The 13,627-nt window shown below is 45.7% G+C and overlaps 1 protein-coding gene across 1 annotated transcript in view; it reads right to left on the bottom strand.

Moving 5' to 3' along the window:
• The window catches only part of TMEM117 (transmembrane protein 117), a 206,723-nt gene that overhangs the window by 157,622 nt on the left and 35,474 nt on the right, over window positions 1-13,627 (bottom strand). The window contains exon 3 of the mRNA XM_083399846.1: window positions 9,251-9,383. Within this exon, the coding sequence (XP_083255972.1) occupies window positions 9,251-9,383 (133 nt within the window). The remainder of the gene's footprint in view (window positions 1-9,250; window positions 9,384-13,627) is intronic.

Genomic DNA, 13,627 nt, shown 5'->3' with positions numbered 1-13,627 from the left:
GATCCACTGGGTTTTCTGCTTTTTCCATCAAACTTTATGAGACTTCTGTTGAAATCTACAATTTGATACAATGAATAGTATACCTTATTCATTCAAAAGTACAGCCGGTTATGTCTTGGGTGTTTATTGAGTATGTTTCACATAACCATAGGTTTGTTGTTGTTGTTTCGGGAAAAATTGTGTGGCAGAACACCTTTCCACTAAGCATGGTATAGGGCAGGGTTTCCCAAACTTGGGGTTCCCCAGCTGGTTTTGGACTACAGTTCCCATCATCCCTGACCACTGGTCCCGCTAGCTAGGGACAATGGGAGTTGTACTTCAAAAATTGCTGGAGATCCAAGTTTGGGAAACCCTGACATAGGGGAAGGGCCATTGTTCAGTGGTAGTGCTTCTGAGTACATGCAGAAGGTTCAGCAGCTGCATTAGCCCTGACATAGGGGTTGCCCACATGGTATCCTCCAGATGTTGTTAGACTACAACTCCCATTCGGCCCAGCAGACATGGCCAATGGTCAAGGTTAATGGGAGTTGTAGTCCATTAATATCTCTGAATTAAAGAGAGATGGAAGCTGCAACAACGTCCCCCTCTCTTTCTAATTGAGCCCTTTGCTGAAGAGGTTTCTTCGGGAAGCATCTGGAAAATCAGAAAATGGCTACACAAATGAGTTCTTATGTCACACACACACACACACACACAGCCCAGTATTCATCATCTGGTTCACTTTCTGCCAGCTCTGTGCGGTGCAAGCTATGCTTCGGTGCAATGCGCCTTCTTGACCAAAAACGGAATACCTTAATTCCGTGCATACAAAAAATGAAACAGATCAGACATGCATTTCTGACACAGTAAATCTCTTCATAAAGGGACTGTCATGGAAAGGAAGCTTAACATGACAAGCTTGTGTCACGTCTAATCGCAGGACTTTGCCACCCCTGTTACTTCAGCACAAGCCACTTTCGGATCGCAGCAGCTGTGGCTACCTCCAGACAACTTGTTTATTGAACATTTCATTCTGATCTGGTTGTGGCGAGGTTTTACAACTCTGCATCGGGAAATCTTACCCCACACTTCTCAGTGCATGGTCCCATCTCTTTCCTAGTTAGAAAAACTCCAAGAGGGTGGTGGAGTTGGATGTGCAGGAGTGCTAACTGTGAAAACAAGATGGCGGACTCAATGGGCCATTTGCTTGATATAGCAGGGCGATGCCTATATCTGTGTGTATTTTCCCCTCTAGGGAACATTTATGCTCCTTGTGTCATTTAGCAACGGGGGGGGGGGGTTGGGGGGGTTGCCACAAGGAAAGGGAAAGGGGCAGCAAAATCAGGCCCAGAGAGTACAGTCATACCTCGTGTTACTTTGCTTCATGTTACATTTTTTCAGGTTGCATCCTGCGGTGACCTGGAAGTACCAGAAAGGGTTACTTCCAGGTTTCGCCGCTCACGCATGAGCGCAAAATGACGTCACGCACATGCGCAGAAGCAACAAATCGCAACCCGCGCGTGCGCAGACGCGCCACTGCGGATTGCATTCCTTTCATGTTGCGAATGGGTCACCGGAACGGATCCCGTTCACAACCAGAGGTACCACTGTAATCATGGTGACACGAATTTGAGCAGGGGTGCTCAGCCACATGAGCAGCCCTGGTGCAAATGCTCACAAGACACTGACATGTGACCCATCAAACTGAACCCCTGACTGCCAGTCATGTATTGTGGGTGTATCAGATGCTTGACAGCTTCCCACTGTGGCAGGCAGCAAGAAAAAACACGGGAGCTCTTCCCACCTCTTAACAGATCTTACATAATTTGACTTGGCAAGCCACAAGTTGGGCAGCCTAGCCCTATCACCAGACATCTCTAAAAAGGCAATGCGGATGCAGCCCCGAAACCCTACTCCATCTATTTCACAACAAATTTAAGAGCAGCTTCTCCATTACTGCGGATAATTAGGTACCAATGCTTCATGAGCATTTTTACTGCTAAAACCCTCACTGGAGTCCACCACCACTTATCAATCAATATAGCACTTATTCAGGCTGCTAAAAACTTTCCAACAGCTGAAAATTTTGTTCTAATTTATTCCCATTTAAGCAGCACAAAGGAAGTAAAGGCAGCATTACAATGATTTACCCAATGCCATTGTTCCTCCCTCCCTCTCTCCCTTCCTTCCTCTAGTCTGATAAAAATATTTTCAAATGGACCACATAATTCTCCTTCCCCCCTCCCACTAGGTTACTTCAATTTTAATAGGTTCCAACACTGTAATTTTCGTTTTTGCTTCCACTTGCGGCAATGGGGCAGAGGCTATAGCAGCAATCAGCTAGAACAATGGTCAAGGTGACATTTGCTAGTTCCCAAGAGCATCGACAGCAGCTCCTGCTTCCTATTCATTTGCCCCATCTATTTCTATAACCTCCTTTTTTTTTGTCTGTCATGGATAAAGCATCTGTTCTGCAACCTTAGCAAAGAATCTGTGCAATATTTTTATACCTAACGAGTATCAAACATTAGGAATGTGTATTAAAATTTGAACACATGTGCACATGTGTGTGTGCATGTATGTATGTGTGTATGGGGGGGGGGAGCTGTCACAAATATACCTGGATAGTGTGAATTTGCCACCTCAGAATATATACCTGACAGCCATTTGTCTGTCCAGCCAGTGGCTCTGCTAATTAGGCGCCATTTTGAAATCTGTAGCATGGCCCAGCTTGTTGTCACATGCAGCCTGGGAGCAGGAGGAAAAGAATAGTTCTCTAGGTGCCTCTGTCACAAGGACCCAGAACTGTACATTAAGAGAAACTTTTTGCATATGGGTTGCTCCTAAGGGCACAAGACATTTAGAAGCCATCACCAAAATCAAATGTATCCAAACCCAGTCTGTTCTCTTCCCCTTTCTCTCAGCTTTCCAGAGACACATTTCCCAACTTTCAGGACACAGCTAGCTTGTTCCTCACAAGTGTTTTGACATATTCTATACCCATTGCATTATTGACTGCATTTCATTGACTGCACAGGATGGCATATCTTAACACTACTCACTGCATTTTAACATATATGGTTTTTTCACATTATTGTAATTCTGTAGATATAATAATAATAATAATTTATTTATACTCTGCCCACCTGACTGGGTTTCCCCAGCCACTCTGGGCCGCTTCCAACAGAATATTAAAATACAATAACCTATTAAACATTAAAAGCTTCCCTAAACAGGGCTGCCTTCAGGTGTCTTCTAAAAGTCTGATAGTTGTTTTTCTCTTTGACATCTGGCAGGAGGGCGTCCCACATGGCGGGTGCCACTACCGAGAAGGCCCTCTGCCTGGTTCCCTGCAACTTGGCTTCTCACAGTGAGGGAACCGCCAGAAGGCCCTCGGCACTGGACCTCAGTGTCTGGGCAGAACAATGGGGGTGGAGACGCTCCTTCGGGTAGTTTAACTGGTTTTTTAACTGTAGCTTTGTGTGTGTGTAAGCTATGTGTGTTTTATGTGCATTTGTTTTAATTTATGTGAGCTGCCTTGAGTTCTGGGGAAGAGGTGGGATAGATAGACAGACAGACATATATAAATAAATGTCAACGCCCAGTTAAATCAGATCACTGGACTCAGAGTTAACTAGTATGTGCAGATCCACATAAGGAAAATGGGGTAAAATCCCCAAGGACAAGGATAGTCTGGCGATGGTGATTCATGCATTTCTAACCTCAAGACTTGATTTCTGCAATGTACGCCACATGGGGCTACCCTTGCGTCTGTTCTGGAAGCTTCAGCTAGGGCAAAATACTGTGGCCAGACAGACTACCAGCACCACATAACTTTGATGCTTAAAAATTGTCCCTATATTATTGAGTCAGATTCAAGATCCTTCATTGATCTGCAAGGCCTTACCAACATGGGTCCAATATATATTGAGGCCCTGTCACTGAGATCTGTTGGTCGTTCCCCATGGTTCAGATGCACAGTTTGTAACCTGTTGGTCTCCCTCACAGCTGATATTAGACAGGCATCTTCTTGCTGAACTTCAAGTGTATGAGACTTGCACTAAGACTTGTTCCAGCAGACATTTTCAGGAAGTGGTCAGTCTGTGATAACTTTTGATGGTTCTATTGCCTCATTTTCTGCAGCCTGTTTTTATGTACACTGCTTAGAAACCCGAATCATTAATCGATGTCTAAATGTGGTAAGTAAAACAAACAAATCAATAAAAATGGGGAGATGTTCATAATAACCCAGTTAATCTTGGCTGAAACCTCTTGCTACAATTTTAAAATAAGAACAATAATTTCAACCTTGAATATCCAATTTGAGCATAGTCACATTATGAAAGCTTCACATTATTTCTCTTTCGGCAATCTTGAATATCATATTATTTTTGAGGGGGGACCTCAAGGTTGCAAGGGATTTTTGTAGTTAATTAAGAATCTTATTGATTTTTTAAAAATGTGTATATACAATTAGATTTGCCTGCTCTTATCTTGCGTGCTGCATAGAACAATGGCTAAAGCAACAGGACTAGGTGGCATCATCTGCTGGCTTCAGCTGGGCTCTGACATGCGAGGGAATCAGTTTCTCTGGTCTCTCTCTGCACAAAGGAAAGCTTGACTGAATGAGAGTGTAAACGCTTTCAGGCAGCTGCAGTGTATCATCTATAGGCTCTCGAGTTTGAGAAACTGTAAATTTCCTCAGGAAAAGGGGTGAAAAAATCACCTGTGGGGAATGTTGTATTATTGCTTTCATAAAAAGGAGCAAAACCTTGAAAATGCTGTCCATACAATCCAAGTACATTCTAAAAGAAACGTGAGGTGTTGCCATGGTAACCACAGGCAACGCCTTGATGTAAATTTGAGGCAGAGGCCTATGAAGTGGCCTGGACACCCCGTTTTCTTTTACTGGTAATGGTGAGTCTTGATTCCCTGCTCCTCCTCTAGAGCGATGTTTTCCAATTGGCGGTCCAAAGACCCCAGGTGGTCCATGGCACCATTCACATAAAAAAATACTACCACAGAGATCTCAAAATTTTCAAAAGTAGGTGTCCGTGGCTTGGCTTTTGAAAAACAACGGGTCTACAATCCTTAGCTAACTGGGTACTACTGCTCTAGAGTCATAATTTCCTTAATGGTTTGCTCCTTTCTGCATAACCCCAAAAGGAAGGGAAGGAACCAAAACAGAGCCTTGGGGCATCTTAAAATATGTGCCCAATGTTAGTCCGACTTAAAGCAGAGCCAGTGAAGTCAATAAGCATGCCTAACTAAGGTCCACTAATTTCAGTGGGTTTTGTTCTGGAGAGGGAGCACTTGGTTAGCGACTCCTCCTAAGAAATTTATCATGGTGTATAAGCTTTATACAGTGGTCCCTCGCAAGACGAATGCCTCGGAAGACGAAAAACTCGCAAGACGAAAGAGTTTTTCGTTTTCTGAGTTGCTTCGCAAGACGGATTTCCCTATGGGCTTGCTTCACAAGACAAAACGTCTTGCGCCTTTTTTTTTAAAACCGCCAATGCATTCCTATGGGAAACCGTCAATACACATTGGTGCTTCGCAAGACGAAAAAACTCGTAGAACGAAAAAACTCGCAGAACGAATTAATTTCGTCTTGCGAGGCACCACTGTATATGGGTGGCGCTGTGCGTTAAACCACAGAGCCTAGGACTTGCCTATCAGAAGGTTGGCGGTTCAAATCCCTGCGATGGGGTGAGCTCCTGTTGCTCAGTCCCTGCTCCTGCCAACCTAACAGTTCAAAAGCACGTACTGCTGCAGTGGGAAGGTAAACGGTGTTTCCGTGCGCTGCTCTGGTTCGCCAGAAGTGGCTTAGTCATGCTGGCCACATAACCCAGAAGCTGTACGCCAGCTCCCTCGGCCAATAAAGCAAGATGAGCGCCGCAACCCCAGAGTCGGTCACAACTGGACCTAATGGTCAGGGGTCCCTTTACCTTTATAAGCTTTAACAGGCTTTTATCAAATACACACACAAGAGAGGGGGTAGGGGTAGAAAGAGTAGAAGAAATATTCGAGATGTGTGTTCTTTTAATAAAGAGAGCCCAAAACATGAAGCAGCACAGGAGGCAAACAGAGATTCATCACATTACAATTTCCAAGTGCAAATTTCCGATTCGATCTGACGGATATGATCCAAGCAGGCTGGCAACCAGTAGCTGCTGGTAATGAACCGACCGACGTGGCAAGATCAACAGTATAAATAAATTTCCCCCTGGCAAATATGTTAATGGGTTCTAAATGTGCTAATGGATTCCAGTTGGATGACTTTACTCTTTGAAACTTTTCATTGTTAGCTAAGGTCTGCTACAGAGCATAATAATAATAATAATAATAATAATAATAATAATAATTTATTATTTATACCCAGCCCATCTGGCTGGGCTTCCCCAGCCACTCTGGGCAGCTTCCAACCAAATATTAAAATACAGTAATACATCAAACATTAAAAGCTTCCCTAAATATCCTCTGGGATTGATATATCCCCCACCCCGTGTTTTCTGGGTGGCTAACAGCTTATTGCTCAAAGTGAGCTTAGAAGGGGTGAGATGTCACCCAGTTCTTTTCAGCTAGACCTATAACCATCTCCTTTCTTTTCTGGCAGACATGATGAATTCTGGCCCAACCCCACCACATAGAGGCAATTAGTGATACTTTTTTAGAAGAAGAAGAAAAGCAATGACTCAGAACCATAACTGAAATAACAAGCCACATTACCAGCCTGTCTTGAATACCGTAATACTTCAAGAGTAACTCCATTCTAATTAAATTCTTTAAAAAAAAATAAAGATAAAAAATATAGGAAACCACAAAGAACATTATAATTTGGGAGAAGTTCTCTATAGGATCGTATTACTGGATTTCTGACTCTTCACAGTACGCGCCTCTATGAATGGTAAGCAACACTGATCACCATTCACAGCTTTCTAAATGTTGAACCCTTTTGAAGTCCCAAAATATACGTCCGCTCTTCTGATTTTGAAAGCCTTTTGCTGCCCTCTTGTGGTTCTTCCCAGAAATATGCTGGTGAATGATAACACACCCATATGATGTGGGAAAGGATTTTGTGAGCTGATTTTAGAAGGCAGTTTGGATTTCATCCCAGTGTTTTGCAAGGCAGAAAGGTTTTGGATTCCCTCCCCCTCTTTCTTTTTCCTTTCTCCTCCTATGAAGAGGCTGCATCCTGATGTTTTAATGTTGTATTTTAATGTTGTTTTTTAAATTGTATTTTAATCAACTTGTTTTTATTATTGGTTGTTAGGCGTCTTGGCTGGGGAGGGTGGGGTATAAATAAATTATTATTATTATTATTATTATTATTATTATTATTATTATTATTATTTAAACAAAAAACAGGCTACACCACTCCACCACACCACAAAAAAAGGGGGGGAAACAGGCAATGCTTCCCAATCAGAGAAGCAAAGAGTTTTGTAAAACTCTGGGGTTTTTAAAATTAAAATCCAGAAGGGGCAAGGGGTATTGGTGAGCACCAAAGGGTATGTGTCATAGGGACCACCTTGTGAGCCCTGCACATTTGTTTGTTTGTTTCCCACCCATCTGGCTGGGTTTCCCCAGCCACTCTGGGCGGCTCCCAACAGAATATTGAAAACAGGATAAAACATCAAACATTAAAATCTTCCCTAAACAGGGCTGCCTTCAGATGTCTTCTAAAAGTCAGAGAGTTGGTTATTTCCTTGACATATGATGGGAGGGTGTTCCACTACCGAGAAGGCCCTCTGCCTGGTTCCCTGTAACCCCACTTCTTGCAGTGAGGAAACCGCCAGAAGTCCCTCGGAGCTTGACCTCAGTGTCCTGGCAGAACGATGGGGACAGAGGCACTTAGGCAGCCAGCCCCCTTGTGGCAGACAGCCCTCACTTGTGGCAGACAGTGAGAAAGCCAAGACCTGCTAAGTTTCAGCCAGGGTGATGTGTCCTTAGAGAGAGTCTGTTGAGATGCTAACATATAACCAGGGCCTTAGCGTGGGGAGAGCTAGCAGGGCTGTAGCCCCAGGCACATGGTTTTGAGGGTACACGACCCCATCGGGATCCCCACCCTGCCTGTCTGCCAAGGCCAGATTGGCTCCCCCCTGCACAGGTACGCAGCACAGTGTGGCCCATGAACCCTCTGTGCCCCATGCCCACCCAGTGGCAAGGGTTTGGCTGGTGTGGCAGCTTTTGTGCACTCTTCACACCCAGCCCCTGGTCCCTCCTGTGCGCCACTGCATATAATGGCTTCTCTGGTATTTCGAATCCTCAAAAAAATGTGTGTTTCCTTCCATTGTTTATAAAACACCATGTTTGGTTTGGTTTATTGGCTTGTTTCTGTGCTTTTGAAGGGGGAAATCTCCCCCATTCAGCAGCAGGGATGCTTTAAATATAATCCCCCTTCAGAAAAGAGCACTAGGAAAAAGGAAAGACAGCTTCCCCAAAAGCAGCACACACCATGTTTGACCAGAAGTAACCTCAACAAAATCCATGCCATTTTCTTGACACGTTCCGTTTACTCCTTCCCCCACTGCTCCCCATTTCATTGTCCCAGCTAATAAGCAAAAACAAGGGAATGTAACAAGTTCCTGATGAGCTGCCATACTTGACTGGTGGGCTCATGGAATAAAATAGGTCACCTGCACAGAGGCACTGCTATGTTTGAGGTGACCCCAAGTGAGGTGTCTTCTGGGGCTGCCCTGGGTAGCCCTTTACTGCCCTGGTGTCCCCCAATTGCAGTGTCTGGGAGGGTTGTGATGCAGGTTATGTGTGTGTTTGTGAAACATAGAAAGAGGGAGAAAATGTGGAGCAGGAGGTGGGGGAATGCAGGTGGGTGCCACCCCCTAGTAAAATTTAAAAGACATGATAGCCTGAAATCAGCAGGCCCGTGTCCTTCACTTCTTTTCTAGCCATATGCCAGAAACTGATGAGCATTAAAACAACAACAACAACCACATACACACCTCCAGGAACTCAAGTTGTATTCACCACTCAAGTTGCAATTTTCAGGTATGAAAATATTTGTGCCATATTCAAGGATAGGAATGACTCTGATTCACTCCGCAATGCAGACCTGTCACACCCAGTATGTTTTCTGGACTGCAGCTCCCATAATCCCTAACTATTGGTCATGCTGGCTGGGACTGGTGGGAGTTGGAGTCCCAGAACATTTGGAGGACCATAGGCTCTCTGTCAGCTACGCAGTGACCAATCTGTTACGGCACCCAAAAGAGCTAATTAAGAGGATATGGTTTAGGGAAACACAGCTTACCTCATGTAACCTGCCATAAGGAGACACAGATTGTATATGTGAGAAAAAATAAAGAGGAAGAGGATGGTGCTGAAGAACATTGTCATCCAAGACCCGTGGTCCTCTCGGAACATTTTCAGTCGGAGTAATTGGCCTGCAATGAGAAGATGGTTAGAAACATGTTAAAACAAATGTTCGCCCAACAGGTTTTCCACTGCTCTAATACGGGAGGGAGAAAACACAGGTGGCAGGTCTATATTTGCCTAGGACGTTCAATGATTGAATCAAACTCCAATAAACATGCAAATGCACAGGTTTGACGAATAATATGGTCGGCGGCTCCATTGTAAGGCATCTGTTTACACGGTAAACAGAGATACCCCTTCCCGGCGGTTGTGATGTGGCTTTGAAAACTCGTGTCACATTCATGCATACATTTGACTGCAAAGTGTTTTTGGAACGGTGCAGTTTTTGTTGATTCTGTGTGAATGAAAGAATTGGCTTGTGGCTCCCACAGAACGAGACACGCAGAACGTTGACTCCAAAGCTCCTGCTGTGGCCTGGCACACACTCCTTCCCACATCATAGTATTTTCTTGTTGGGCCTGTTGATACTAGGAAGAACAAGTGGGTGTGGGGGGTGTGGGTGAGGCAGCTTCTGGGTTGCTTGGATAATTTGGACTGCTGACTCCCAAAGGAATAATTTGGATTCCAAGGTTCTGCTGCTCCCTTGGCCAAAGTTCCTCAAGCTAGTATACATGTGCTCATGGGTATTTCAGTAAATGTGCAAGTTTACTGGATATGGCCTGGGGTTGGGGCAGTGGCATAGCTTGGGGGGTGCAGGGGGGCCGGCCGCACCGGGCGCAACATCGGGGGGGGCGCTCGCACTCGCAGCTCTCTGCCCCTGCCTGGCTCACTCACTCACTCTCACTGCAGTGCTGGCTGTGCGAATCCGATCCGAGCCGCCGTGTCGCCGCCCACTGTGGAGGGGAGGGTGCCAGGCGTGCGGTGCGGTGCGGTGTGGAGCGGAGAGAGAGCGAGGGACTATCTGGGGGAGGGACAGTGCAGCGGGGGGGCGCAAATTACTTGCCTTGCCCTGGGTTAGGGGGCGCAAATTACTTGCCTTGCCCCGGGTGCTGACAACCCACGCTACGCCACTGGGTTGGGGGCTGAAAGTGGCCCTTCCACGTCTCCCCTCAGGGCACAAGCCCTCCCTAGTCACACCTGCTTCTGGCCCTACTTTGAGTGTTTTCGCTTGGCTGGGGTGTGTCCTTCAGCTCTGCCATCCCCCCCATGACTAGGGCTGGGCAATACAGTATCTGGTTTTCAGCATCATTATATATCACCAGCTAAACAAAAACCTGCATCTAACGCTTAGATTTGGGATGCAAGTGGCGCTGTGGGTTAAACCACAGAGCCTAGGACTTGCCGATCAGAAGGCCGGCAGTTCGAATCCCCGTGATGGGGTGAGCTCCCGTTGCTCTGTCCCAGCTTCTGCCCACCTAGCAGTTTGATAGCACATCAAAGTACAAGTAGATAAACAGGTACCGCTCCGGGAAGGTAAACGGCATTTCCGTGCACTGCTCTGGTTCGCCAGAAGCAGCTTAGTCATGCTGGCCACATGACCTGGAAGCTGTACGCCAGCTCCCTTGGCCAATAAAGCGAGATAAGCACCGCAACCCCAGAGTCGGTCATGACTGGACCTAATGGTCAGGGGTCCCTTTACCTTTACCTTTTTAACACTTAGATTAGTGTTGTATAACATTTAGGAATCCTCTGTGCGTGTTGCAGAAACCTGATTGCTTTCTCCATCGTGAGTAAGCATAAGGAAGGCTACCATTCGCCTGAATGCCACTCCCTGCTAACAACCAACTGATAACTGATTAATAAACTTGGATTGTATTATCTGATACCAGGGACAGTGCAAAATAACATGTGTGATGGATTCTATTTGTCTCTGTCCACAAGGGCATAGTCTCTCTACAAGTAATATTTGCATGGCAAATCCCCCCCCCCCCCGATGTGAAATGAAAACACCAGACACATTATTTAAGGTTAATGGGCGTAAAAGGCCACAACTTTATTGATTACAGGAATTAGAAGGTATTGGCCTTAGGCATTGGCTCCTATCCTATCGACCACCCGGCATGGAGACCGGGAAGGGTTATCCACAAGCCGTGGGAGTCCTGTTGAAGTACGCCAACTAGGATCCCACGGCTGTCACCGCTCGGGGGCGTGCCAGAGGCCCTCACCTCCCTAGGTTTCGGACAAGGCAACACCCCCCGGAGTCCTTTGCCGGACTACCCTTTTTCATTGGGGAAAGGTGATGGCATTTCCTTCCCCCCTTCATTTGCATAACAATTACCCCTGCCAATGCCTAACCGCCAATACCGATGAAGTTCCAGCTGGAACAGGGCAAAGAGGGCAGTCCCCGGGCGTGCCTGGCCTTAAATGGGGTAGGCCATGCCTCCCCAGCCTGCCGATTGGCTAGGCCAGCCCCCGCAGGATTGGGAGGGGGTGGGCCCACAACCCCACCTCCTCCCAAGCTCGGAAGTGCCTTTCCTGGACTCTCCTCTGTTGTGTTGCTCAGGGTAGCACATTCAGTCTCGCTAGCATATAGGCCCTGGGTTGATTCAAGTTGGTCAAATGAGAGAGATAAAATGCCATTGGCCGCCCACCTTGCCCCACCCCCAGACTTGCAACAGTGCAATCTCATCCGTACCTATTCAGAGGTAAGCCACATTGAATGATATGGCGCTTACTCCTGTGCGAGCAAGTTTAGAACTGCAACCCAAGAGAACTACTTCAACTCAGTTTGAACTGGCTTTAAGAGTCCTGTTAGCGGAGAATGTATTGGATGGGAAACACAACAAAAGAATGTTTATTGTGGCAACTCAGCCATACAGAAGAGTAATTAGACCTTCTGACAGCATTTAGCTTGGTGGTATGCTAAGAATAAAGTCATTAATCTCCATCCTAACTGGATATCTACAGCATATTTTATTCTCTGTGAAAAAGCTAAAGGCTTCTTTTACTGAGTTAGAGCTACGGTTATACTGTATACCCATCTTAACAATTTCTCCCCAAGCCCCAGCCCAGGTCTGAGATAAATTCTAGCCCTTTTGGTTTCAGATATGGCCATGGTAGAAGTCTCTTCCTGCAATGTGATTACCCTACTTAGAGAGCAGCGTTAACCAAAAAAAAGGGGGGAAAGTAGGCTGAGTGCTGACATTATTTAATGCTGAAATGTTAACATACCACTTCTTCCTAATGAGGCAATGTATAAGTGATGGCTAAGTGCCATGAGCGAGGCTTCAGGAGGCAAGTCAGGGAGAACGAGCATCTAAAATAGAATCATTTCTCACAATGAAAAATACTTAAAGGGGCTACAAAGCAGCTTATGCTAATGGCTTTCGTTGAAATGCTTCTATTTCAGGAAGCTAATTGGTTAACACAAAAAAGCAGGTGGTTCAAACCATGACCTGTGGTACTTGAATTTTAATTGATTTTAGTAGGACTAAGGCCAGATTGACATGTGTGGCAGTCCAATGAGGTGGAAGGGTCCTGGGACAGCAAGCTGGGTTGTGCCATGTCAGACAGCAGGTTGAGACGCCCTTTTTGAAAACCTTCTCATATACAGAAGCAACACCTCCCTGCAAGTAGCAAGCTAACACACCAGGAAGAGAATTTCTATTACAGTCTGCTGTGCTAATTGTCTAGATGGAAGCTGTTTATTTGTTTCTTTGTTTTTAAAAAGGAAGGGACCATTTTTTAAAAAATGACATGCACACTCAAAGCCTGCTGTTGAAAGTGGTACAAAATCCATTCTTGCTACGTCACAATTCCCAGTATTCTGCTACATGTGTACAATTGAGCATGGTGAGTTAAAATCCAAAAAGTTAGTATTTCAAAGGATGAGACCGCTTATGTGAATATGGCAATTATATGAATATCAATCAGGAACATGGGTGGTGCTGTGGTCTAAACCACTGAGCCTCTTGAGCTTGCCAATCAGAAGGTCGGTGGTTCGAATCTCCACAATGGAGTGAGCTCCTGTTGCTCTGTCCCAGTTCCTGCCAACCTAGCAGTTTGAAAGCATGCCAGTGCAAGTAGATAAACAGGTACCACTGTGGCGGGAAGGTAAACAGCGCTTCCGTGTTCTCTGGTTTCTGTCACGGTGTTCTGTTGTGCCAGAAGCGGTTTAGTCATGCTGGCCACATGACCCAGAAAGCTGTCTGTGGACAAACGCCGGCTCCCTTGGCCTGAAAGTGAGATGAGCGCCACAATCCCATAGTCGCCTTTGACTGGACTTAACCATCCAGAGGTCCTTTACCTTTTACCATTTTTTAAAATGTGAAACCACAGAGATTAAATACTAAAAGCGACCACAAGAGAAGTT

This window comes from Podarcis tiliguerta, assembly GCF_965153285.1.
Source record: "Podarcis tiliguerta genome assembly, chromosome: 10".
NCBI lineage: Eukaryota > Metazoa > Chordata > Lepidosauria > Squamata > Lacertidae > Podarcis > Podarcis tiliguerta.
The sequence above is the reverse complement of the archived record's forward strand: the minus strand, read 5'-3'. Positions and strand labels throughout refer to the sequence as shown.